Source organism: Copadichromis virginalis, linkage group LG23 (assembly GCF_057382275.1).
Source record: "Copadichromis virginalis isolate Kocher_CV1m ecotype Utaka linkage group LG23, C_Virginalis_male_GT1.1, whole genome shotgun sequence".
NCBI lineage: Eukaryota > Metazoa > Chordata > Actinopteri > Cichliformes > Cichlidae > Copadichromis > Copadichromis virginalis.
Window position 1 is genome coordinate 2,268,109 of NC_140639.1, and position 24,623 is coordinate 2,292,731.

The 24,623-nt window shown below is 43.3% G+C and overlaps 1 protein-coding gene across 1 annotated transcript; it reads right to left on the reverse strand.

Moving 5' to 3' along the window:
- Positions 1-90: 90 nt before the first annotated feature.
- On the reverse strand, positions 91-24,406 carry qsox1 (quiescin Q6 sulfhydryl oxidase 1). The gene is made up of 13 exons (XM_085447356.1): positions 23,933-24,406; positions 23,010-23,110; positions 21,144-21,192; positions 20,726-20,828; positions 19,425-19,515; positions 19,153-19,298; positions 16,798-16,932; positions 16,586-16,715; positions 10,206-10,328; positions 8,671-8,806; positions 7,468-7,644; positions 2,889-3,050; positions 91-2,551 (listed from the first exon to the last, which is right to left on the reverse strand). The coding sequence occupies exons 1-13, from the start codon at positions 24,216-24,218 to the stop codon at positions 1,725-1,727; spliced, it is 2,466 nt and encodes an 821-aa protein (XP_085303482.1). The 5' UTR covers positions 24,219-24,406; the 3' UTR covers positions 91-1,724.
- Positions 24,407-24,623: the final 217 nt, after the last annotated feature.

Consider the following 24,623-nt stretch of genomic DNA (forward strand, 5'->3'; position numbering starts at 1 on the left):
AAAACATATTTCGACATTAAAGACAACACAGACGCCATTTACGCGTTTAACACGACCGCCACGTCAGAACAAGGAAACAAAAGACGAAAATCGTTATCAAAAATAATTTTATTGATTCAGACCAAAGCAAATGGAAACATCGAAGAAGAGCAGCGCTTCATCATTCATGGACCCCAGCCAAGAAAACAAAAACAAAACAAATCCCGATTAATCCAAATCCTCGTCCAGTGTGAACATATCCCTCACTCCACTTCAAGAACCAGAGTGGCTATTACGTGGACTCAGTGTGATGTAATATTCAAAGACATCATGTCAAGCTCAAGTGTAATTTGGACCAATGCAGCTCATCTGCTTCTCTCTGGTCGAGTCACAGTTTTCAGCAATAATTTAAGATTCAACACGACTGCTCTGAATCACTCAAAGTTCATTTAACCGTTAGTGCGTTAAAATTCACAAAATTGAGACTGAAATGAAAAAGCAACCAAAACAAACGTAATGTGACTAAATTCTCAGCCACACAACACCGTTAAGGAGGGAATCTGACAGAAAACAGTAACAAAAGCAGTAAATTTAAAAATCCACCAAAAGTGAAAGAAAACCAAACACAGCTGAAACTTATTAGACCACCCAGTACAGCTTTATGCCATAACTAACAGTATTAGTCATTTCCAAAATCATCTGTGTTTCTGTTAATCCGCCAGTTTGTGCAAGCTCTTGAATCAAAATGATATTGGTCCAGTCTTCCTCCCATCACCCCCAGTCAGTCTCTCTTCTCTCAGCCAGGCTCTGCCTGGGGGTTTGTTCCTGTTAAAGGGGAGTTTTTCCTTCCCACTGTCACCCATGTGCCTGCTCAGAGGGGGTTTATCTGATAGGTGGGGTTCTCTCTGTACTATTGTAGAGTCTTTACCTTTATAATATCAAGCACCTTGAAGTGACTTGTGATTTGGTGCTATATAAATAAAAATGAACTGAAAATAAACTCATTGTCATGTGAATTTTCAGATTTACCATTTTACAAACAAAAATACAATAATAAGATAATAAAGCACATTTTCCAATCAAGACACCAAATTAAAGCTATTTGCTTGAATTCCTGCAGAAAAAAAAATGTTTTGGTGGTTTGATGCTTTACCCGATTAATTTCTGACTCCTCTCTGAGTCCACTGTCGGCTCAAATTTGGGATTAAAAATGTGAATTTAGTTTATTTTGCCTAATAAATGACAGCTGTTAGCTATAAACAAGCTTTTTGACACATTTCTAAAACATTTGTGTTTTCTTGTTTTTGATGACAGGTGATCTAATACATTTTAAGCGCTGTATCTATATCACACAGATTACAGAAAACATTTCAGCTCATACTGGGGTTTAAAGTGGTGACAAAAACTGATTTTCCTTTATTTCATGTAAATATACATCTAAACACACATTTTTCCCACAGTCAGTGTGGAAAGAATGAAATTCCCTGCAGGCTGCACGGAAAATAAAATCATGACTGTCCTGATTTTTTTAAAGTAACTTGCTAACTTTCCCTTCTCCTCGTCTGTAGTTGGACAGAAAATAGTGAAATTCACAGTAAAATGTGTCACTGCAGGTAACATTTAACTGGACAGTTATGGAGGACAGCATTTTATATTTGTGTGCAGTGCGCTCAAACTTAGGAGACATTAACCAAATGAATGTTAATCTTTGTTATGACTCAGGTGAAATTAGCACACATGTTGGCTCAGGGGACGGAGATTTTAGGCCGCCGTCGTCTGAGGCGGTTTTTGAAGAAAAGGTACATGACCAGAAGACACAGGGAGGACAGGAAATAAAGGAAGACACACAAGCTGATGTCCACTTTCGAGAAGCCAATGGTCAACACGGACATCAAGCGTCCCTTGTGCCTCAGCTCAGCCTCCTGACCAAAGTACTGGCCCGCCACGTCTCGCTTCTGCAGCCGCTTCCTTGGCCGCGCAAAATCCAGATCAAAGCCTGCATCCACTGGTTCCAGACCCACCATCCCCAACCCTGCGCCCAGCTCCATGCCGAGCCCAAACACCGGCCCGGGCTCCTGCTCTTCCTTTCTCTGCAGGCTGCGTCGTTTGACTCGGGTGGAGGTAGCCATCTGCAGCGCCTTGGCCTTGTAGTGCTGGTTGACAAACGAGTCGAGATCCACAATGTCCTCCTGCGGGTCTCTCCTCATTCTCACAAAGCTCGGTCTCCTCCGAGCCTGCTGCCGGCCACGACCCAGCTCCATTTCAGGCTTGGCCCAAGGCGTTGGCTCAGACGATCTTCCTACCATGTCACCTGCTAGTCCATCCTCTTCATCTTCCTCTTCTTCCTCTGCTGCCGTTTCATCCTGTGGGCCTTCTTCCTCTTCCTCCACCTCCCCGCCTTTTTCTTCCTCTTCCTCCTGCTCAGTGGGTTCTGTTTCCAGAGGATGTTTTCTGAAGTCCAAGGCCTCCCTGGCTCTTCTCTCTGCGTGTCTCTCAGCTATGTGAACGACCTGCTGGCTGGCATGTTTCTCCCTCTGTTTTTCCAAAATCTGGCTTTCACTCTCCAGGTAGTCTGATGGGAAAAGGGCAACAAACCCAAAACAAATAAAACATACGTGGTTCTCCCTTCACCAACTTTCCAAAAATTACACTCTATGAATCTAGGACCAAATCTTCTCAGAATCTTAAGATACACAGTTACTAGTTTACACTTAGAAATTTAGCAGTCAGTCATTAAATGCATTAAAAATTCAATTAGTAAACAATGCTGCTTCATATATGTGTAACAGGCATCCAGGTATTGATGAACAGGTACAACATTTTTTATTAAATTTATGTTTGGATCAGTCTAATTTTGACCTCCCAGTTTGGTAAAGTTCTTGAAGTTCATAAAATGTTTTCAGTCAAACCTGTGAGGATTCTGTCGGAGGAGAAGTAGGTCAACAGGAACTTGAGAACCTCCGTCAGGTTCCACGTGTGCTCCCCGTTGTCCTTTACTGCATGGCAGGCTGAACACATGTCGGGCGGAGGCCACTGGATCTTTGGAAATTGAGGATCTTCACTCAAAGCACCTGCAAAAGAAACAGGGTGAGCAGATCGCACAGTGGAGTTTTAAGCACTTTGTAACTGGGAGAATATCAAACGTGCAACAACAGACAGGAAATCAGGATCAACTATCACTGCAGGTTACATGCACCTCACTGTCAGAGGCCTCAGAAGTAAACTTCACATCTTCCTTCTACATTTATGACCATTTCATTCAGAAAGATGTCCTACACTTTATTACTGATATCCTTTTTATCCCTTTTACAACAAAGAGAAATCTTACAGTTAACGTTACAATGTTACCATGAAAACAGACTTTTTCTGTATTCACACTGCTGACAGAACTCAAGCATTCAAGAGATTTTTAAAAAACAAATGCAGACCGTCTCAGTGGCTTCTTTCACAGCCTCAGAGTCACACTAACAAACTCAGAGACTGTCTGTGGCAGATGAAGCGACTTCCAGTCAGATGCTTCTTCTATTGTTGGTGCACGCTGACAGCAGGATGTAAGTGCTTTGAGGACTGGATGCAATCTGCGCTGAACCCATTTGATCTTGTCACAGTGCTCGTAAAAACTAAGTGCCTATATGCATATGTGTATGTATGTATTTAAGAGTCTATATGTAAATCATCTGTCTGGGTGTGTGTGCATGTAATCTATGGATTGATACTTTTGTGTGCACTTGTGTGCGCGCTCGTATGACAGGGTCTAACAATGATCAATGGGCTTCTGGGATGTCCCAGTGGGAGGGATGGTGAGATAATAGATGTGGCCAAAGTGGACAGCATCCCCACTCATACGCGCACCCACCCACCCGCCCACTCACACACACACACCCACCCTGTTTTCAGGCACCTTGGTGCTCTGAACCACCTGTCTTGTCCCTTTACACCCCTTTGAAAGCAAAGTCCAATCTCCAAATTGAACATGAGACCAAGAGCAGCCTCAGCGGGGAGCTGCCCTTCTAATGAATTAGAAACTTTCTCCTTTAACGTGTTTTCTTTTATGTAGCCGCTGCCCACCAACGCCGCTCATCGCTCACACATCACTCGGCCTTTGTATGCTTGCAAACACACTGGCAGAAGACACGTACACCCACACACAGGGCAGCATCTAGTAATGAATTGCTTGTTGTCACCAGCAGGCCATTGTGTGTCTGAGTGTGTGTGTGTTGGGGGGGGGGGGGGGGGGGGGGTGCAGAGCAGCAGGACTGTCAATTTACATCCTCCTGCAGCACCACCACCACCACCTCTACTCCCCCTTCTCTCCACTGCTCAAGATTAATCTCAGTCATATGCATGGGTGTTTGTACTCTGCATACAGTACTTTACATAAAGGATACATCAATTTTACTGTGTGCTGAATGGGTGGCTGTGTGTGAGTGAGAGTGAAGGGGGGCTTTTAAACATTTCAGCAGGTGAGGGTGCACGTGCACATACATCCAGTATGCCTTGCATCTCCTTCCTTAGTCTAATCAGCTCGCCACGTTTGCAGCCAGGGTGACTTTAGCCACAGTAGCCATATCCAGATTGCCACAATAGCCCGTCACAGAGATGTCATCACTGCCAGGCATACATATTCATCAGGTATAAATATGTATTGTTCAGCACGTCAAACTAGCTTCTTCAGCAATAATCCTGCAACCACACATGCTATGCCAGCAGCATGGGGTGCAGGGGTGTGAGTGAAGGGGGCTAATAGTCAAGATTTCATGCTTATTTAAATAATTGGAGAGGAAAAACTCATTTAGGGATTGTTTATTGTATATCAGAGTTTCTGCTGGGGTTGGATAATAAATATCAATATTTCTTGTTTTAATTGAAAAGTGTGAACATGTAGCCCGATTCATTCAGGTGACACGTGCTCTTTATGGAACTACTTTCTGACTTTTGCTAATTTTAGATCATTTCATAGCAAAGTTTTTATGCAATCTATACTTTTATTATGAAATTCTCTCATTACCTGGAAAGATTTTATTGGACAAATATTTTTGGGAAAAGAAAATGTTGCTGAAAAAGTTGAACTTGACATTTTTATTTATTATTTGCTTATTTGTTTGCAATAGCTGCATGTTTGAGTTAGTTTATGCTATTTAACCAAGCTGTCGTCCTGTGTGTGTGCGCGTTATGTTTACTGGGACGTGCACAACAAGCGGATTCTGATTTGACATGCACTTGTGATTTTGTTTAAAGGGTCAGCAAACCTCAGTAGTATTGATGCATCTTGAATAGATTGTGTGGATCAAGAAAAAGCAAACGCGAAAACACCAACGTTTCAGATAAAGGACGTAGCTGTGCTCGCACAATGTCCGGGTAACGACGCGTTAACAAAAACAGAAACTACACAGAAGCAATAGTGATGGTTTTAATAAATCAGGAACATTTTTATGCATCATTCGTTGTTTGTTTTTTTCTCCATTTGATCTTACTGTTAAAAAAAAAAGTGCGATATAATTTTAGGGGAACCATCCACAACCAACAAAAACATCCCAGGAGGCAGCTGGAGCCGCTGCAGCAGCAGTGCTCTTCCATCTGTAGAAATGTGAATCAGTCTCAGCTGTTGACAAGCAGCAACAGGACTGAGCTGCCACCAGTCTTAATTCTGCCCGTGCAAGAAGGCCGAGGGCCCTGGGGCCTCTTTGTTGCCAGCTAAATTAATTGTTGGGCTGCTTTACAAATAGCTGCTCTTTCATGCATGGCTGCTTCTGAAAGGAGGGGCGGGGAGGCCTGCTAAAGAGCTCCACTTTAGGCAAAGAGGAGGGGAGGGGTTGAGTGGATGGAGTGCGCTTTCCTCGGGGAGACGCCGCCACTCACTGCAGCAAACGCTGCCAAACCCTCGGCTCCTCCCTCGCTCTCCCCTCCTGATTCGCCCGATTTAACCTCAGTGCCCCCCCCCCCCCCGGCGACAACTTAACCCATACAGAGGAAAAAGGGGAGGAAAAAAAAGGAAGTGTGTGTGGCTTGTGTCATGGTGTTTGCCACCTGCTGTCGCACATTACCCTGGGAATTGTACGCAAAGCGGGCCGGCTCCTGGGGGACGCATCCTGTGAGGATGCTGCACTATTACTTGTCAAGCAGAGGATATGAGTCCCAGGGGATGGTGAGTGGAAAGAGTGTAAGCTACAGAAGAGGAAAGATGGATGCATGAAGGGGGAGGTTAGATGGTGTTTAACTGTCTGAGGAGCCGCGGGGACGGTGTACTGCTGGCCTCTGCTGCTGAGGACACAAGCTGTCCCTCAGATAGAAGAGGGGGCAGTCACAGAAACACAAACAAAAGGCAGTGATTTAACAAAGTAGGCTGTTAATGACCACGCCACGCCTAATAAAATCAGGAACACAGAAGAGGGAGGAGAGACACTCTGTTTAGCACTCGTGCCTGATGTGAAGAGAGGAATTTGCTGACAGAGCACAGCGAAAACTAAAAGATTATATTTAGAAAGCTGAACCGAGAAGGACGGACAAACCTGGAAATACAGAGAAAGTTATGTTCAACATTAGATATGGATTTGATTTGTAGGCAGCAGTAAAAGATATTACTTGATTAAGCAGAATATAAAACCATAATCTGGCATGGATTATGAATGAGGAAGGGCCATTCAGACAACAGTGGGGGTACACTGGGTGTGAGAGAATGGGAGATGGCGGGGGGGGGGGGGGGGGGGGGGGGGGGGGTCAGGAGAAAATGGGCGAGGTGGAAGCAGATGATACTTGGAGGGCTAAGACGTGGTGACAGCTGGTGTCTGATCTGAGGATCCATCCTTCCTCCCCTCAGCCTCTTTTAGTCATATTACAGAGACTAACTGGACACACACACACACACACACACACACACACACACACACACACACACACACACACACACGAAGAAAGAGGCAAGTATGTGATGGGAAAAGTGGGATGGAGTAAAGTAAAGTTTAAAAGAGACTTACTTTGATCTAACGTACATTATTGCAGAAGCAGCAACAAACCATCAATTTATTTTTAATCACCGATTAATCCATGTGGTCCAGTAATGAAAAATGCAAATATAATGCAACAAGTGCAACATCTTAAATGTGCTTGTTTGTCAGATAAACCACCTGAACGTTTCATTTTATCATCTCCATATTTAAACAAATAAACTGGTTTTTCAGTTTTTCACACACATCTCTTAAACATTACGTCACCAGTTCAAACACTGGTGGCTTGGACTGCATTTCTCATCTTTTTTTAAATTGTGGGTTTCATACAACTTGGCTTTCTGTTAGTTTATCTAATATTTGTGAAACCATGCTCGCTTTGGCGTGACTCACACTTTTATTTAAAGCCGTGTTACTGTATGTTAGTTTAAGTTAGTTCCACGATAGAAGATCAGAGACATTTTAACATCATTAAAGTTTGAGAGCTGAAAGAGGGAAAAGAAGATTCTACAAAGAAGCGACAGATGACCGAGCCAACTCCTACCTGCCAGTCTGTTGTTGACCACGTTGTGTCTGGACCACAACCACAAGACTGCTGTGGGCAGTGATGTCACCTGCTCCAGAGTCTCTGCTGCCATGTTCTCAAAGTGTCCCGCACACTCCCTGCAGCCAAAGAAGTTGTGGACGTAGCTTCTCATCGCACGCAGCACCTCTTGAGGATCTGAAGGGGAAAAGCAGAGCAGTGCACAATCCTTTAAAATACATTACAATACGTTTAAATTCAACTTTACTGTAGCAATTATTAAATCTGTCATTTCCTCCAAAGTCGCTCACAATCACAGGCACATCTAAATGAGGTCACAGCTGCAGAAACGCACCTGAGCATGCACCTCCTGAAGGTGTGCCAGTGGCAGCGAGGATCCAGCACCCGCTGGATTCCCACGATTACGTAGGAGTCACCCAGAGCTGGGTTAACCCCCATATTGAGATGAATGGGATAATGCAATCTGGAGATTAAAGGCCGTTAACGCTCTATGTGAATGGTGGCCCGGCTGTTGTCTCAGGACTCCAGCAGCCCGCAAACATATTTCCCTTTAGCCGTTTGCTTTTGTCCTCAGCTTAGCAGATCCTTTAGATGTTCACCAATCAGCTGGTGAGAGCACGGACAGGAGCTTTGAGCCCTTTATGAAAATAACGATAGGCCTGTGGAACACACCTTTGATACTGTACGGGTGTATGCAGATATGGATAAATGATGTTTTCTCTGATAGTCAGAAGTGTGTGTTAGTGTGTATGCATGCGCCTTTTAAGCCGTGGTGGTCTGCGGTGGGCCAGATGGACACCATTTTTGGCCAGTCCATCTGCAGGTCACATAATGGTCTGTAAACCTGGGGATTAACCTCGGTGTGGATGTATCTGAGTGTGCCTGTCTCTGTGCGTACTGAAGGGAGATTAACGTCCCTGCCAGGAGCGGAGCCTCTGGTCATCTGCCTCCTATTTTTATTAACCACTCACATTCCACTAATCTACAATAATCCCTTTTCACACAAACAATTAGGCTCAATTTGAACTGTTAAAAATAAAAATATAAACTAACTCATCTCTGTCAGATCAGGTCACTGTTGGGAAGGAAAAAGGCCAAACCAGAGCTCATGTGTTTACAAAGCTCTCTCATCCTCAGTCTTCCACTGCATTTTTGACCTCTCAATGACCTTTTAATTCATTGCAACACAAACTGTGTTTGTACCTGAGCCTTTGCTGTTAGCTTGAACAGTAAGAACATGGAAGAGAGTCCACACCCCACAGGGATAACGTCTGAAGTGGGGCTGTGAACCCTGGCAGCCCACCCACCTCACGCCGTCTGGCAGCGTCGAGTTTGGAGACTGAGAGAAACAAAAAGAAAAACAGAAGAAAAATCAAATTACCGGTAAATGTGAAGTAAGGACAGGAAACAAACAAGCTAAATAAAGGAAATCACATTTTCTTTCTCGTTGTTTTAAAATAAAGCAGGAGGCCTAATTTATCATAAACCTGCACGCTGACCTCTTACTCCAGTGAACATGAGATCTGCTGCATCTCTGCACAAACCCCTGCAAACACCTCTGCACAGGCCCGACTCTGCAGATGAAAACGGACCTGAACAAATGATTACTTAACCTCGTGTGGTCACTAGAGCTTCTTGGCAAACGCTATTCAGCTTTTTAGGAAATGTGGGGGGGTTTTCAACAAAAGGGAGACCCATTTTATGATTCTTCAAAGGAAAGAAAGCGTCTTAGTGTTCAGAGAAGCTGGAAAGTATCACCAGGCTTTTCCTCTAAATGAGACAAAACTCTAAAAGTAAAGAGTCTCTCCAGTATCTCGAGATCCGTTCAACTTAATGAAAGCAGCTGCGTGGAGTTTCCTGATCAATCTCAGGTTAATGGCTCAGCCCTCCACTAATGAACAGAAGCTATCTGCATCTCTAACCACGAGCCACAGTTGAATTCAACAACATATTTTCTCTGACATAAAGTCGTTGCGCTCATTGCACTGCACTGCCATCACTGGCTTGATTGACAGGGTTACTCAGATGTCAATAGTAAAGATTTGGTGCAGAGTCCATTTCCTCCGAGGCGGAGTCTATTCATACCTTCCCATTGATTCATTGATCCATTGATTTGCCTGCTAAAAGCTAATGATGTAAGTAAGTGAGTCTTTCAATTTGTGAGCGGCTGTACGCCGGAGGCACGCGGGCTTCATTCCAAAGACAACAGCACATAGATTTCCAGCTGCATGCGCTAGCACAGAGACAAGCGCAAAGCAGATACGGCAACATCTGGATGCTCATCTTTAAGAGTATTTTTCTACCCCTATACTTGTACAGAAGGTTTTTTTTAAGATGTATTTTTATGCCCATTTTGGCATTTCTTTGACAAATTATTGTGCTGCCTCTGAACTGATTAAGTGTCCAGACTGACAAGTGACCTTGTGGCTAAGCAGAACGACGAGGCTACTCCCAGCCAGACGCTCGGACATCAGTCTGGGTGTATTTTGTGATGACCTGCCCTCTGTTCTCCCTGCAGCTGCTCATCTGTCTGCTACTCTCTCCTCTCCCTTCCTTCCATTGGCTGCTTTGGCTCTGTTTGCATTTATGTACTTTCTAAATGTAGTCTGCAAACTACAAACTATTTTTGAAACCAGTAAACGCCACAGACATAAACAACGTTACTACAAATGATTCGGATGCACCAAATTCATTTTAATAATAATAATAATGTATAATTTGTCCCTGTCAGAGCTCACCTGTGCATCATTTTCCAGTTTTTCTTTAAATGCTTCGTATGAAATGCGATCTCCAGTCTGCTTCTGTAGCCAGGAGTTTAAATCCTTCAGCAGGTTCGTCACTATAGGACGGCCTGGGAAGTACTAAGGAAGAACAAAGCACAACATATTCATGGTTCGCAATACAAACAAGGAAAACATCTCTACTGAGTTCCAGTAAACAGACTAGAAAATGAAGGGCATTTTGGGGAACAGTTGCAGGTTTGAATCCGTCGATTCATTACTGGAATAAGAGACATATCACCAGTGTTGGTCAAGTTACTTAAAAAGTAATCAGTAACTAATTACTGATTACTTCCCCCAAAAAGTAATCCCGTTACTTTACTGATTACTTATTTTCAAAAGTAATTAATTACTTAGTTACTTTTTAAAAACACAATTTACAACCTGAATAGGTGATAAAGTGATAGATCTTTCAGCCCAATTCTACTTTTTCTGCATAATCCATCATACAAAATGTAATCAAATGGAAAAGTCTCTTTTTAAAACTTGTTTTATTAGTTTTAATCTTTTAACTTTATGCATCAAGCAAAAATTTAATTATATGCAACATTCTCTGACTGGAAGAAATTAGTTTAACATTTAAACCTATTTTCTGCACATTCCAGCACATAAAATAAAATATTTTGTGTGTTTACACTCAGTCTTTCAAATAGATGCAAGTAAAACACAGCAGAAAATAAATAAAGTCAAAGACTCAGCGGTCCTGTTGCTCTATTTTCACCTGTAAAGCAGGAGTGCGGTAGGCGGAGGGTTACCCTGGTGCAGGTGTGCCGCGGTCAGTGGAAGAATCCGCGAGTTTCTCTGTGAGTTTCCCATTACGTCATAGCTACTCGGTGCTTGTTGGAAGTTTAGGGGTTTTTTCGCTGTAAAAAGAAGTTTTCTTCCCACGCACAGCGGACACTAATGTTTTTGTCACTTTTTATGGAATCAAACTCAAAGTAAGGTCAGTACTTCCACGCTTTAAACGCTGCACGCTCATACTCTCTCTGCACTCGAGATATGATCCATTGTTGATCTGCACACAGCTGTTGTCACTAACGGCGCACTCGCTTACGTCACTGTCATGAGACGTTCTCGCCAAAAAAAATAAAAAAAATCACGGTTTTAGTAACGCAGCAACGCAGTGTTCCTACGGGAAAGTAACGGTAATCTAATTACCGTTTTTGCAATAGTAATCCCTTACTTTACTCGTTACTTGAAAAAAAGTAATCCGATTACAGTAACGCGTTACCGCCCATCTCTGCTCCTCACTCAGGCTGTCACTGTATATGTAGTTCGAGAACCAGAAATCTCATTTCATGCATGTCACTCACTCTAATTACATTTGTGTTGTTAGACTGCAGTGTAGATTACATTAATGCAATAATGATTCCAGCTGAAATTTAATTGCTTGCACAAAGTTTCTACAACTAATTTAATTCATGTTATGAGCTAAACATGCAACTTAAACTAGAGCCAGAAGAATCCATCTTAAATGAAACATTTGTTTGTATCCATTACATCCAATTCAGCCTGATTCATTAGAACCCAACTCCTGAACATGTTTCTGATAGAGCCACTCACCAGCCAAAACATGTTTTCAAATCAACATCTCAGTTTCAACCAGCAGTAGAAATCCTGCAAAGGTCTGAGCAGCGCTTCTGAATAATACCTCCAGATCATTAGGATTATTGGAAGTCATTGCATGCATGCCTAAATGATGCAGTTTGATGGAAAACACTGCGGGCTTCCCATTTACGTCAAATTTAGTTTTTTGCTGATTACCTTGAAATCTCCAAACACCCTGTACGGCCCCCAGACCCCCCAGAGAGCTGCTACATGTCCAGGTTTAAAACAAAGGGGGAGCACGCAGTCGTGGTTTTAGCCTCAGTGATTAGATTTACTTTTAGAGCAAACCACTTTTATCTCTGTTTAAAAAGAATAAAAGAAGTTTGGCTTTTTTAAAGATAACATTTTTACACCATCTTTAATTATTACATGTCTACTTATAAAAACACCCTGTAGCTCTGGTTTAGAAAGAAGCTACGGAAAGAAAAAATAATGTAGTGATGAAGATGTGACGACACGGGTCTTGAGGCTTCTTCGAAACGCACGTCTTCACCCGGGTAGAACATTTGTTTCCTAATATTTTACAAAAGATTGTGGTTTAAGGTTTGTTCCTGCTCAGCACCTAAAGAATTTCAGTAAATGTGACAAAAGCCAAGCTTGAGCTTCTTCATTCATTAAGATCCATTTCCTAAGCCACTAACAACCACTTAGGTGTTCCTCACTCGGGCTTACTCCTCACGTCACCTTGGCAACAGGCACAGCTGTAAAGAAACGTGACACTGTAACTAGCAAAGTGGGTAAACGAAGCGGGAGAGGAAATCCAGCTGATGGGTGTCTGAGACCAGTGATGACAGCCTTAAGACACACACAGAAAACACGTCTGCCCGGTGACTGTCAGACAGACAAGACCGCTTTAATAAACTTTGGCTTAATGTGCTTCCTATTCTTACATTAAGCCTCTCTCTGGAATAGGTTATGATAACGTCTCGTTTCTCAGAAACAGACACAGCAAGTAAAGCTTTTTTCCACAACTTATCCCGTTTTTACGAACGCACTGGGCCTCTGGAAGCAATACGAGGCAAGAACAACAAAGCAGGGGAGGATGTGTTCATGGGAACACGCCTGCATATAAACACACACTGATCTGTGCGTTACTCCCACTTCATCAGACCTGCTGCGATGTGCAAAGAGTCCTGCTCCAACACGTGTCCCTTACATAAAGCACTAATAACTGAGCACAACCTTCCACTATACTTTTTTCATAATCCATTAATAGACAAGTTGACTGAGTATACAGAGGTAAACGGAGGGTTTTCTGCAGTTTCAGAGTTACTTGTTAAGTAATTTATTGGTGTTCATGAAACTCAGATCTCCAGCTCAAATAAAAAGCTGACATCATGCGCAGGTTTGACTGACTTATAAATATATAATTACAAATAAAGAAACCAGATGAATCCTGTAGCCTGACAGCTTTGAGCGGACCGACCGACTCACCAAGCCCCGCCTCCATACACACGTACACAAAGTTGGAAAGTTGGGATGTGAAGAGCAGCACAAAGGCTGTTTGCTGCTCCGGAGGCACAGTGATAATAGGTTTAGGTGTGGATCCGAGGTCTGAATGCCAACTGGTTGGAAAAGCTCATTAAACAGCCATATGAATTTAACCAGAGGAGAAAACGCAGATGTTTTCCACTAATGCGTTTAGGTCAGCATCACCAAGCAGCCCTATTCATGAGCTGTGCAGGTTCGGTAATCGTGTGAAAAGAAAATTTAAAAAGGAGAAAAAAGAGACTCAGACGGTTTCGGTTTGCTCACATTGATCTAAATAAAGCTTCATCCTGCCTGCCTGGTTCACAATCAGTTTTCACCAACAGCTGCTTAAAGTAATGCAGGCAACACCGCAGCATTTAACAAGTTTCCTTGTTTAAAAAATGTGTTAATTATTAAACTAAAATGTCATTGTGTGCTTTTTCTTTTTCACAGCAACAGTAGGCTGGCATCAGGAGAAATTATACTGGCAATATATTAACAAAATAAAACCATTCAGCTGACAGGACGATTAAAATGATTCATTTATGGATGAAATTCTGAATGAGGGACGCCTGCTGATTATTGATTTTCTTTTGCTACTACTTTTATGATCTCTGCATCTCTCTGCTCCAGAGATCTTCATCTGTATCTGTCGCTGTATCTGCACAATGTGCACAAACACTTCACCCCCTCCTGCACCCATCCCAGTTGGACCATGACAATCCCATTCACCCTGGCAATATGTCATTCCTGATCCGATTAGTATCAGCAGCACTTGAGAAACCGCAAGCTCCTTGTGGTGAGGGTCCTGAGAGGGAGGCATCTGTTGGCTCTAACAGGGGAGACCAGGCCAGGCCGGGGGTGGAAGCCAGGGGTGAAGGCCCTCGGTAATCTACTGCAGACACGTGCCCGAGTGGAAACCAGAAAACAGCAGCCTCATCCTCACACACACACACACGCACACAAAATACATCAAAGCGAATTGACAAATTCTGAGGGAATGCTCATTAAATCTGTAATATGATTCATAATTATCTGGACAGCTAATTTTAAGAAAAGCCAAGGCAATCTTGGCAGCAGAGGCACTTTTACACATTATGTCCTGGGCCGTGGCGTGAGAAGGCAGACGTCTGTGTTCCTTTAAACTAAACCCCTCCTCTTAATTCTTTGTTTTATTCCTCAGCCCCTTTGTCCCCTCTGGGCTGAAGGGCTTCTTTCGAGAAAAGCAGGATAGAGGTGTAATCCTTAAAAACCTCGCTGTAATGCTCTCATGCTTCCCAAGATCCACTTTTTTAATCCTCATATACATGTAGAGGATTCATAAATCCGGCTCCAGCCTGACAAGATAGTAAATCTAGTAATATTACGACTGGGTGCAAAAACGCTGCCATCTACAACATGTGGCACAGAGATGTGATGATTGTATGATTATGGAGAAGAAAGAATTCATGGAAGTGTGATTCTTTGACAAAGCAAACTAATTTAAAAAACGAATCCAGGAAAGAAGACGCTCAGGAGGCTCAGGACACAGTTATTTGTCTAATAAGAGTCAGTTTTATATATTTATTGGTTTTCTTGTCTTAGTTGATGAAAAACAATCATTAGAATCACTTAAAACTATAATTTTCAGACTTTTTAGACAATTAACTGGATACGCAGAAGAATGACAAATGAATATGCTGATTAAATTAATACTGAAAGCCTTACTTGTAGGCACACGTGAGCCTGTGCATGGAGCTTTCCACTCACTGTGTGGTTCAGCTCACATTAAAGAGTCATGATTAAGGAGCATGACAGCAGAGTGAAATAACACTGACATTAAAGGTCAGGCCATCGTGAGTCACTTTCACTCTAATCACATGACTCACACGTGGCGCTCAGGTGTTTTTGTGTTTCGTTTTAAACGTAGCGCTTTAATAATAAGGTGCAGAGAACAGTTTGAAAGTGAGCGATTTTAGACGAATCAAAAAGCGAGTCAAAGATTATCCAGCTGGCTGCACTGTAAACATGACCTGCAGGCATTTCCTGCGCTCGTGTCCAACCCGGTCTCACAAACCACGACTAACAGCGAGTCGAGTCTGGCTTAAAGCATTCTCACCATGCAGCGAGACCTCTCAGTCAAATGTCAATAAGGGCCGTCGAGTGGCGGTCGGCTGTAACAATGACGCCCTCCTCAGCAACACAAAGCCCCGCTGGGCTGCCGCTCCATTCTGGTAAGGGGTGGGGGCATGCTAAAAATACCACTGGGACCTGCTGCTATTCACTAAACAAACTGGAGCTAATAGGAGGCCACAGTGCTCTGCCACACACACACTGACGGAGATGGCTCTCTACGATGCCTCCCTAGAGAGCGAGATATAATCAGAGAGATTGGTGGCGGACTAGGGCAGTGAAACAGGCTGGTCTGTAGCCAACAGGAGCAGGATAGCAGGTCAGGCCTCATCATCACAACATGTTTGCCTGGCTGGCTCACTTCACACAGAAAGGATTTAGCAAATAGAGGTGTAAGAATGCAGCCAAAGGCAGGGCGGTAAAAAGAGTGGAGACACTGAAATATTTTGGAAAAACAACAACAACAAAAAGGAGGAAAGGGTAACAAATGACAATGAGAGACAAACATCACTCGCACGCACCCACAAGACTGGCATGGTCACAAATATTTACAGAAATGCTTGTGTGAAACCACAAGCAGGAAGACAGCATGAGCCTGTGGGCAGCAAGCACCCTGAGAGGCACCATCAATGCCCACCAGAGTCTTTGGACTTCTGCTCTAGTCGGTGCCATTCACTCCGGCTTTCTGACACGTTTGTGTGTTTATGAGTGCGCATACAAACAACAGCACGCACAACAGGATATAACTGTAACAAAGTGACGGAGACCAAAGTTAATAACGTATGCAAAGGAAAACAAAAGCCAAACGCTGGAACAGGAGAACTCAAATCTGCAGCTTTAACCCACATTCTGCTGTCTCAATCTCCACCTAGTGGTGACCTGCTGCAACTGCAGGACTTGAGCTACAACATTGCCTGGTGAAGCAAGTTCATGTTCAGCAGATTTGCTAAAATTGATTATTTTTAGTTTATTTTTATCAATATCTAGAAACAAACAGTTTTTAATGCTTTTCTGACCACAACAGTTTTCAGTAGTCAGTATACGTCAAGATAACAAATCCAGTCAGACAACGAGGAGCAAACTGCTTTAAAAAATACAAATCTGCTGTTTTTTGTACTTGCTGTGTCTGAAAGTTCTGCTAAGTGTACCTTGGCCAAGACAGAGATGTAAGCCTTGAGAGAAGTCAGTGCCCGCCCTTGGAAAACAGACTGAGCACCCAGCTCAACGCGCAGGGAGTAGTGCAGCGTTGACTCCAGGTCTGCCATATACACCCTGAACCTGAGTGCAAAAAGCAAACAATCACATCAAGGCGAAATATGAGTCAGTAAAGATGTTTGTGGATGTTGTGTCTCATTCATACTTGTCGAACGGTCTCCAGGGATCCTCTGTGTTGTTTTTAAGGAGTTCGGTGGAGACTGGTGGAGGCTTCCCTGACCGCACCACCCCCGGTAGCCTCTGGAGGGCATAAGAGTAGAAGGCACGAGCCTCAATGTCACTGTGGGAGAAAGGGAGAAGTGAGGCCATCACTTACACAGGTTAATACAGGATGTTTTCAGTGTGAAAGTGCATCTGTGCAGAGACGTGCACACTGAGAAATGCAACAATCACACCTGAGTAACATTAACGTGTCCATATCTGCAGCGAACCTCAAAAAGCAGTTTTCTGTTTCGTTTTTTATTTCAGTTTCAATCTTTTGTCTCAGCAGTCCAACGCCATAAAACCCTTTTTACGACCTGTATTTTTCACGGCCGTATATTTTACACACTTACGGGAATGCATTTTAAATACTAGGCAGATGGTGCCAGGGTAAGTAGGAGAGAGAGGTATGGCTGATCATTTAGGCATGTGATAACCCTGCAACCACAACCACTAAAGCGCTCACCACCCTCCATCCCTCACATCCTCCCCTCATTTTCCTTCTCTCCTTGTCACGGACGGAGAGAGAGGGAGGGGGAACGAGAGAGGGAGAAAGAGCGAGCGAGAGCATCGTAAAACTTGAACAGGATGGTAATAAGGAGGATGGATACTCGGGGCCAACGCTTACTCACACCAGCCTGGGACTCAATTACACCTGCGTGTGTGTGGGAGTGTACAGATGTGGAGGGGAAGCCATTCATCCAGCGATCCCCAGGGCCAGCAGGCAGGCAGGCAGGCATCAGGGTGAACTGAGGGGGAATGCATTCACCTGGGACCAGCACACATTACATGCATGAAGGATGTGAGACGCCACCCGCACGCTCGCGCGCAGACACGCAAACACAGGCGCACACCACTGTGCTCTCCCAGGATCAATCAGACATTCAGCGATGATGGGAGGCCATCTGTCGCCGTCTGTGGCTGGGGCTTGTTTGGCAGGTGAAGCCAGAAAAGCAATGGCATTGTTTTCATGCAAGAAATTAAAAAACCTCCCTTCTGTACAGTGATGGAGATGAGGGGGGCTGGAAAGGGGAGAGATGGAGGGTGAATAAATAAAACAGCAATAAATCATTTCCTCTTTGCATTTGTCAACTAAAAAGAGTCCTCTTTGCATGCCAAGTTATTGAAACAGCCAAACAAAGAGGCATAAACAGCAGATGAATTTGCAGGGTGAGGAATGATCAGCGCCGCTTTATGATGGTGAATAATGGAGTGATTTTGATGCTCTGATCCCATTAAGAGGCCAGATGTTTAAAAATATTCTCATGAATAGCGTTCAGATAATGAGAACACTACCAAGCTTTTCGGAAGAGAGCGGTGCAGCCGCGTGTTGAACAATGACAACCAAAGGGGAATAAACTTGGTGTTTGTGCAACTCTGACCCAGTTTGAAAGGAAAGAAAACAGGTAGGAGATCCATGCAGGGCACGGACCTTCTAGTTCCACAATATTCACGAGGTGGCAGATGTTTCCACAGCCAGCGTGAGCAATGCATGTGCTTCTCTCAGGCTCACTGCCTCAGCTCAGCCATTCAAAAAGAACGGCCTCATTATAATAATGCAGAAATCAGATTTTTACGTTTTGTGCGCCTGTTTCACGTTTCATTGCTTTGGGCAAGGAGCAACTGTGTTGGACTGAGAAACAGACATTTCTACTGGAGCCTTAGACTTTCTTACGTTCTGTTAGTGCTTAGCCAAGGTTACTGTCACATTTTAGCTGGCTGCCTCCACTTATGTGTTTACATAGTGTGGTCGGTTTTATAGTGGTGCTAAACTGGTGGAAACTCCGCCCGCGAGCCTGCACTGGTGCTCACTGCACTGGTGCTCACTGCTACCCTCTTTTCTCACCTGTATTCTCCTCTAGTAACTACAGCGAGGCCAAAGCGCATGAAGGACACGTCATACAAAGACCTGTAACTGCCCTTTTATGTTTGTGCTGTACAGTCCAAAGTTCTGCCCACCCACAGAGATGTTTTCACTTTCTGGCCGATTCTCACGATGTCCAAGAGTTTATACGGAAACAACAAGGTCACCAAATAATGAACAATAACAAATATCAGTCAGAAAAATCAAGGAAATCCGTGAATAACAAGGTTGATTAGACAAACTGAGTAAAAACATTAGATAAGGAGTGTGTGGGTTGTTTCAAATATTTTGATTTTTTTCCATAAGATCATCAGTATTATTATAGAGCGTGCTGAACGCCCTTACATTTTCCTTATACTAGAAAAATGTGTTTATAAACTTTGTCACTTTTTCAAAAGCAGTTTGACATGCAGTAGATACTGTAAAGACTCTCACACTCTGAGTCTGGTGAAGTTGCCTCCAGGATAATAAAGGTAACAGGATGGAAACTCTGTGACGCCCAGTTTGGTCACCAGGCTTTCCTCAGTGTTCAGGACCCTGCGCACCGCAATGCTGTCAAACTGTAACAGGTCCAGGGTCACCTAACGTACAAAACACACACACACTTTACCTCGCCATGTTTCATAACACGGACCTATTTAATGTTAATACGCCGCCGTTTGACAACAAACACTGCGAGCGTTTCAGTCACATCTCCGACGTGTTACCTCTCGGCCAACGTACGACGTGGCATCTTCAAAGATGAGAGCCAGGTGTTTGACATCGTTCGTCTCAAAGAAGACGTCGACCTCCATTTGGCTGGGGGGAGGGGGGGGGGGAGGGAGAGGGAGAGACCCACATCTGACTTTTTAAAAATCAGCAAAGATAAATAAAAGTGAATCATTATGTGTCTAAAGGTCATAATAACAGTATTTAGGGTGCAGAATGGTTTGCGTGTGTTTAATGTGTTACATGCTTTTCAAGAATGTAAAAATAAACTAAATGAAAAACACAAACAAAAACACCACCTTTCTGTCATTTCTCTGCCTCCACCTAAAATACTAAAACTTTACAACAAAATCGTCTCCACCTGTGAAAAAATAAATAAAAAAAATTCTTTTTTTGCTTAAAAAACCCCAAACAAAAAAACCAACTGCATTTCTGAATTTCTGCTCTAACATGACGCTTTCACTTTAAACCCAAAGAGAAAGACTTCCTGGGCCTTCCCCTGCTGAACTATGTGTGCTTTAGTTCACATGTCTGTATACTGTATGCGTGTGTGCCATGCGTAGGCACCAGGGCGGCCATGTAGTAATAATGATCTAATGGGGAGTCTTCTGAGTCAAACTGAATTTGTCATAAACTTTAGAAATCAACTTTTTTAACCCCTTATTTAAATTTAAAGTGAACAGTTCTTTTTTTTTTTTGCTTATAGGAACAATTCTGCAAACAAAACTACAAAATCCACAGAAAGTTGAAGATATGAATTAAGTTCAACAACAAAAAAATAAATAAATAAAATACACTGGGAACATGACAGATACTGGAAAGGCTCAATTTTAGGTGCATACACAATCGAGTAAGAGGACAGAAACGAATTCAAAACAAGTTATTTTATGAAGGCAGGGTAACAGGAACTGCAAAAGAAGAGCGAAAAATATTGAAATAGAACCCGTTTTGTGGAAACATGTTTTGTATGCTTGTAAAAGTATGGGACGTGTGGAAATACATTTTGTGGATGTTATTGTTGTAAAATTAAAGTTAAAAGAATCTTTTATAAGTTGCTATATGCGCATTAATTCCTTCAGCTGGTCGTTTAAGCCCCTTGGTAGGTGGTTGCTAGGCAACACAGACATCATAATATCATATTAGATGAGAACCCTCGAACCCCTAACTGTGTAGGAGTTACTGCAGATACATCAGCTGGCTTCAGTCGTGAGTGATGATTGAACAGACGATAAGACTGCAACTGTAAAACTGCTGATAAAAATAAGTTTATAGAAACTAGTGTTTCTGCTCGTGTGTTTACCTGGTGGGCTCCAGTGGGGGGCAGGCAGGGGGCCAGGGTTCACCGTGGGTTTCCAGTTTGTCTAAGATCTTGTGACGGAGGTCTTGAACATTACGGCTAAACTCTAAAAATAAATAAATCAAAAATGCAAAGATTTTATTACAGATGATCTTAAACTGACACAAATCCGTATTTACCAAAACATCAATACAAACGAGTCCAAAACAGGTAACTGTACTCTTAGGTTGGTGAAATAAATGATGCACAGTGGATATAGAACACGTTTGAGCTAAACCAAGACAAAATAATTAGAAACAAAGGAGGAAGTTTGAGGGTTAAGCATATTGAAATAACACCATGACTACACAAGACAACTTATGGTGGTGTTTCCAAGAAAACAAGCTGAAGGCTCGGTGAGTGTCCTCTCTGTGTGTAATACCTCTAAAAGGCAGTCCTTCATAATCAGGCTTGGAGTAGGCATGGAAGAACTGAGAAGAGAAAACAAAGAGGGAGGTCTCAGTTAAGAAAAGACGAGAGAGAGAAGTGAGATGTGATCAGACGGGCCTCACAGCTACGAGTGAAGCAAAGTCATGTTCTGTAATATCTGATGGGGGGGGGGGCAGCCCTCCTCTTGACCTCTTCCTGGTTAAAATGAGTAGCAGATGTTAAAGCTCCAGTGCAAGTTCAAAACAGAAGGAGCTCTTTGTTTTATTGGCTTTTGATGCGTGAGCTTGAACACACTCTGCTGACTAATCAAGTATGAGTGCAGATGTTTGAATTTCTGCGATGTGGCTGTTGATCATGCAAACGTTGCATGTGGCAGACTGACGAGATACTGCAGCTAATACAAGAATAACGTTTTCAAAATGACTCCTTGATGTTGAGACTACTAAAGGACAAACTACACAAAGTATTGTTTTTTTTATATACACACTGTTTTCATACTGCCTTAAACAAATATGCATAATTACAACAGTATTAAAATCTAGAACAGGACCCGTGAATATAACAGTGTTTGATTCGAAGAGTAAAAAATGGGACCGTTACTCATGCAAAGGTTTAACCATCATCTGCAGAATATGATCAAATCTTTGCATCACTGCTGGAAGAGCTGAGAAGGAAAAGCATGGACCTTCATGGGATCCATCTCCATGTGCCACCCCTGCACGGGGGAATGTGCTGGACTCATTTCTAAACAGGATTCATTAATGCAAACACGGCGAGCAGATCCCAACAAGCTGAATGTAGGACAACGAGTATGTTTGTATAACACAATTTGCAGTTTCTGTGATAGTTTTCTAACAGTCATGTGCTACTTTTTTTTTTTTTTTTACCCTGTGTCTGATAATCATCTGCTTTTGTACGCTCGTACACTGACACGTCATTATTTCCCCAGTGCAAAACTGAAAACAGAATAGAGAGGGGGAAAGACAAAAACACTGAGTAACAGTTGTAGGTTGTGTCAGCCTTTATTTTAACAGCATGTCTTTTTCCTCTGTGAAAGTTTCCAGCCTCTTCTAGTGAAATATGCACACCTGTGACTTCAGCACGAGCAGTGAAACAGTGACAGTCTGATGATGGTCTCTCGTGCTTTCGTTGTAGCTACTGAATAAAAGCCAGACTTGGTAAAGAGTCTATTTGACAGTGTTTACTTTTGAAAACTAGAACAAAATCTAAATGTGGGACATGGCCTCAGTATGTGGGACAGGGGGTGGGAACGAGGGGTAGAAATGCTGTGTGCTCAAATCTAAGGGGGGGCTTTGGTCACCCTACATGCAAACTGTTACATAAAAGCCATATCAATGCCCAACCATGTGAAACTGAGGAGTTAACAACAAACTGCCTTTTCAATTTCTTTCCAACTTTCTTATTTCTTATGTCTGAATAATTGTGATTTAATTTATTCGGAGAACTAAGTTGTTTACTTTCTTTATGTTCTCCTTTGTGGATCACTGTAAGGATCTTAACTCCAACTCATTGTCAGCGTGCTGTGGTGCAGCACCTGGAGACCAACTACAGCTCTAAGCTTAGTCAAGGGAACTATGGGAGTCAGGTTCTCCTGAGAAAACCTGCAGGAGCAAAGAGGGGTAAAAACAAGCGAACCACACAGAAACATCCTGCCACTCAGGGGGTCCGAACATGAGACTTTCCTGCTGTGACAAGACAGTGAGCCACTGTTTTTGGATGCCTAATTCAGCCTCTTTTTCATATAATCAGCAGCTTTAGTGGAAAGAGTGAATTTCCACACAACACTCATCATAAAGGAAGAAACAGCCATGCAGACAGTTCATATATAGCATACGACCTTTATTGTGGGGTACCCTCGGACTTTGTAGGTTTTGCAGACCTCCCTGTTCTCCTGATCAGCGCAGTCTACAGCTGCCAGATCCACAGCCGGCTTCCACTCTGAACAGACATCAAACAGAGGGAGACAGACCCACAGTAAATATTTATTTACAGTCTACTTTGCTGTGTACAGTCCATCAGCACTGGATGGGGCCCCGAATTAGTCTCGATCCATGAATCAATATAGAAGGTACGGCTTTTAGGATAAAAACTTCTAGCTATAAGCAAACTGTCAGCTGCTACAGGTGAGCAGCATTTTCCTTTGATATTCATTTTAGAAACTTTGCTTCACGAGCAGGATCGTGGGAGTCCACACACCCGACAGAGGTCCAAGGCTCATCCGGTGCTGCTCCCAGTGTAAAATCATTACATTGCGAGCATTCCTAATCCCTCCAAGGCAGGCCGTTTGATAGCATGCCAAGCCATGGATGCCACTGTGGACTGCGAGTGAAAGCACTGGACTGAAATACCCTGTGACTGTGTTGGGCCCCAGCCATCATCAGAAACTTCGTCCTTAACCATCATCCTAATTATATTTGCTCGGATGCTTCTGTGAGATTTTCGTTGGCAGCGGCTGCAGGAGCAGCTCTGAGTTGGAGAGGACGTGAGAGCAGCGAGCAAAATAAAAACACTTCCATTAGATCTCATGCTCTAATTAACAGATGGAAAGTGCAGCTTGGTGTTCTCATCATTTCCGCGCAGAGATGAAGCTCGGGAAATATTTAAAAAGACTAAATTACAGATTTTTTTTATCCTTAAAATGTTTAGCAGAAGTTTCTTTTTAAGGCAGCGAACAAGACCAGCTGTGCAAAGCTGGAAGTGAACACAACGAGAGTCAGAATGACTGAAAGCTTTCAAATGTTGCTGCTGCTCTGTACACACCTTTAATGTCTCTGGCCAGGGCTTTGTACGTCGGAGAAAAGGCGACACAGTGTCCGCACCACGAAGCGTAAAACTCCACGATCATAGCAGCTGTGGAGTTGATCAAAATAGACTCCACATTTTCCTGAGTTAACAACACGATCTGGTCCGAAGCCGTGTACAGTCCGGCCTCCGCGGACGGAAAAAGGAGGCACAAGCACAACCAAACCGCAGATGTTGCCATCTTTCTGGGATCTGTTTGTATTTCTTCACACCGAGACGTGGCACGGCCGGAGCGCCGCGCCATCTTCCCCCTCCGAGCTGCTGCTGCTGCTGCTGGAGCTCCGAGTCGTCTCTCTGAGCGCACACACTCACTCCGCTGTCACAAAACTTGTCACAACTTTTTCTGCCTCTGCTTTTTTATGCCCACCGGGCTTCGTGGGTCCTCCCCCTGCCGTGCAAACCAAAAGTGCCATACAAACAGCGCAACTCCGCACGATCGCCCATTTGTCGTCACTTTAAACGCACGCTAGAATAAGATGAAACTATTAATTCATGACGATTTAAAGTCACGTGCAGGACACGACTCTACACAGGAAATGTCATTTAATGGCTGTACAGACTTTAACTGCGAAGTAATACGCGTCCGAGCACACGTTTAGTTTTACGTGTTTAGTTTGTGGTTTTCTGCAGAAGATACAATTTTGTGACG

Excerpts from the sequence above, each read along its gene's own strand:
- qsox1 (XM_085447356.1), bottom strand. The coding sequence starts at position 24,218 with ATGGCGCGGCGCTCCGGCCGTGCCACGTCTCGGTGTGAAGAAATACAA. Across the intron at positions 23,111-23,932 it reads CCTGGCCAGAGACATTAAAG|AGTGGAAGCCGGCTGTGGAT; the intron begins GTGTGTACAGAG and ends ATGTCTGTTCAG. Across the intron at positions 10,329-16,585 it reads ACATCTCTGTCTTGGCCAAG|TACTTCCCAGGCCGTCCTAT; the intron begins GTACACTTAGCA and ends GTTCTTCCTTAG.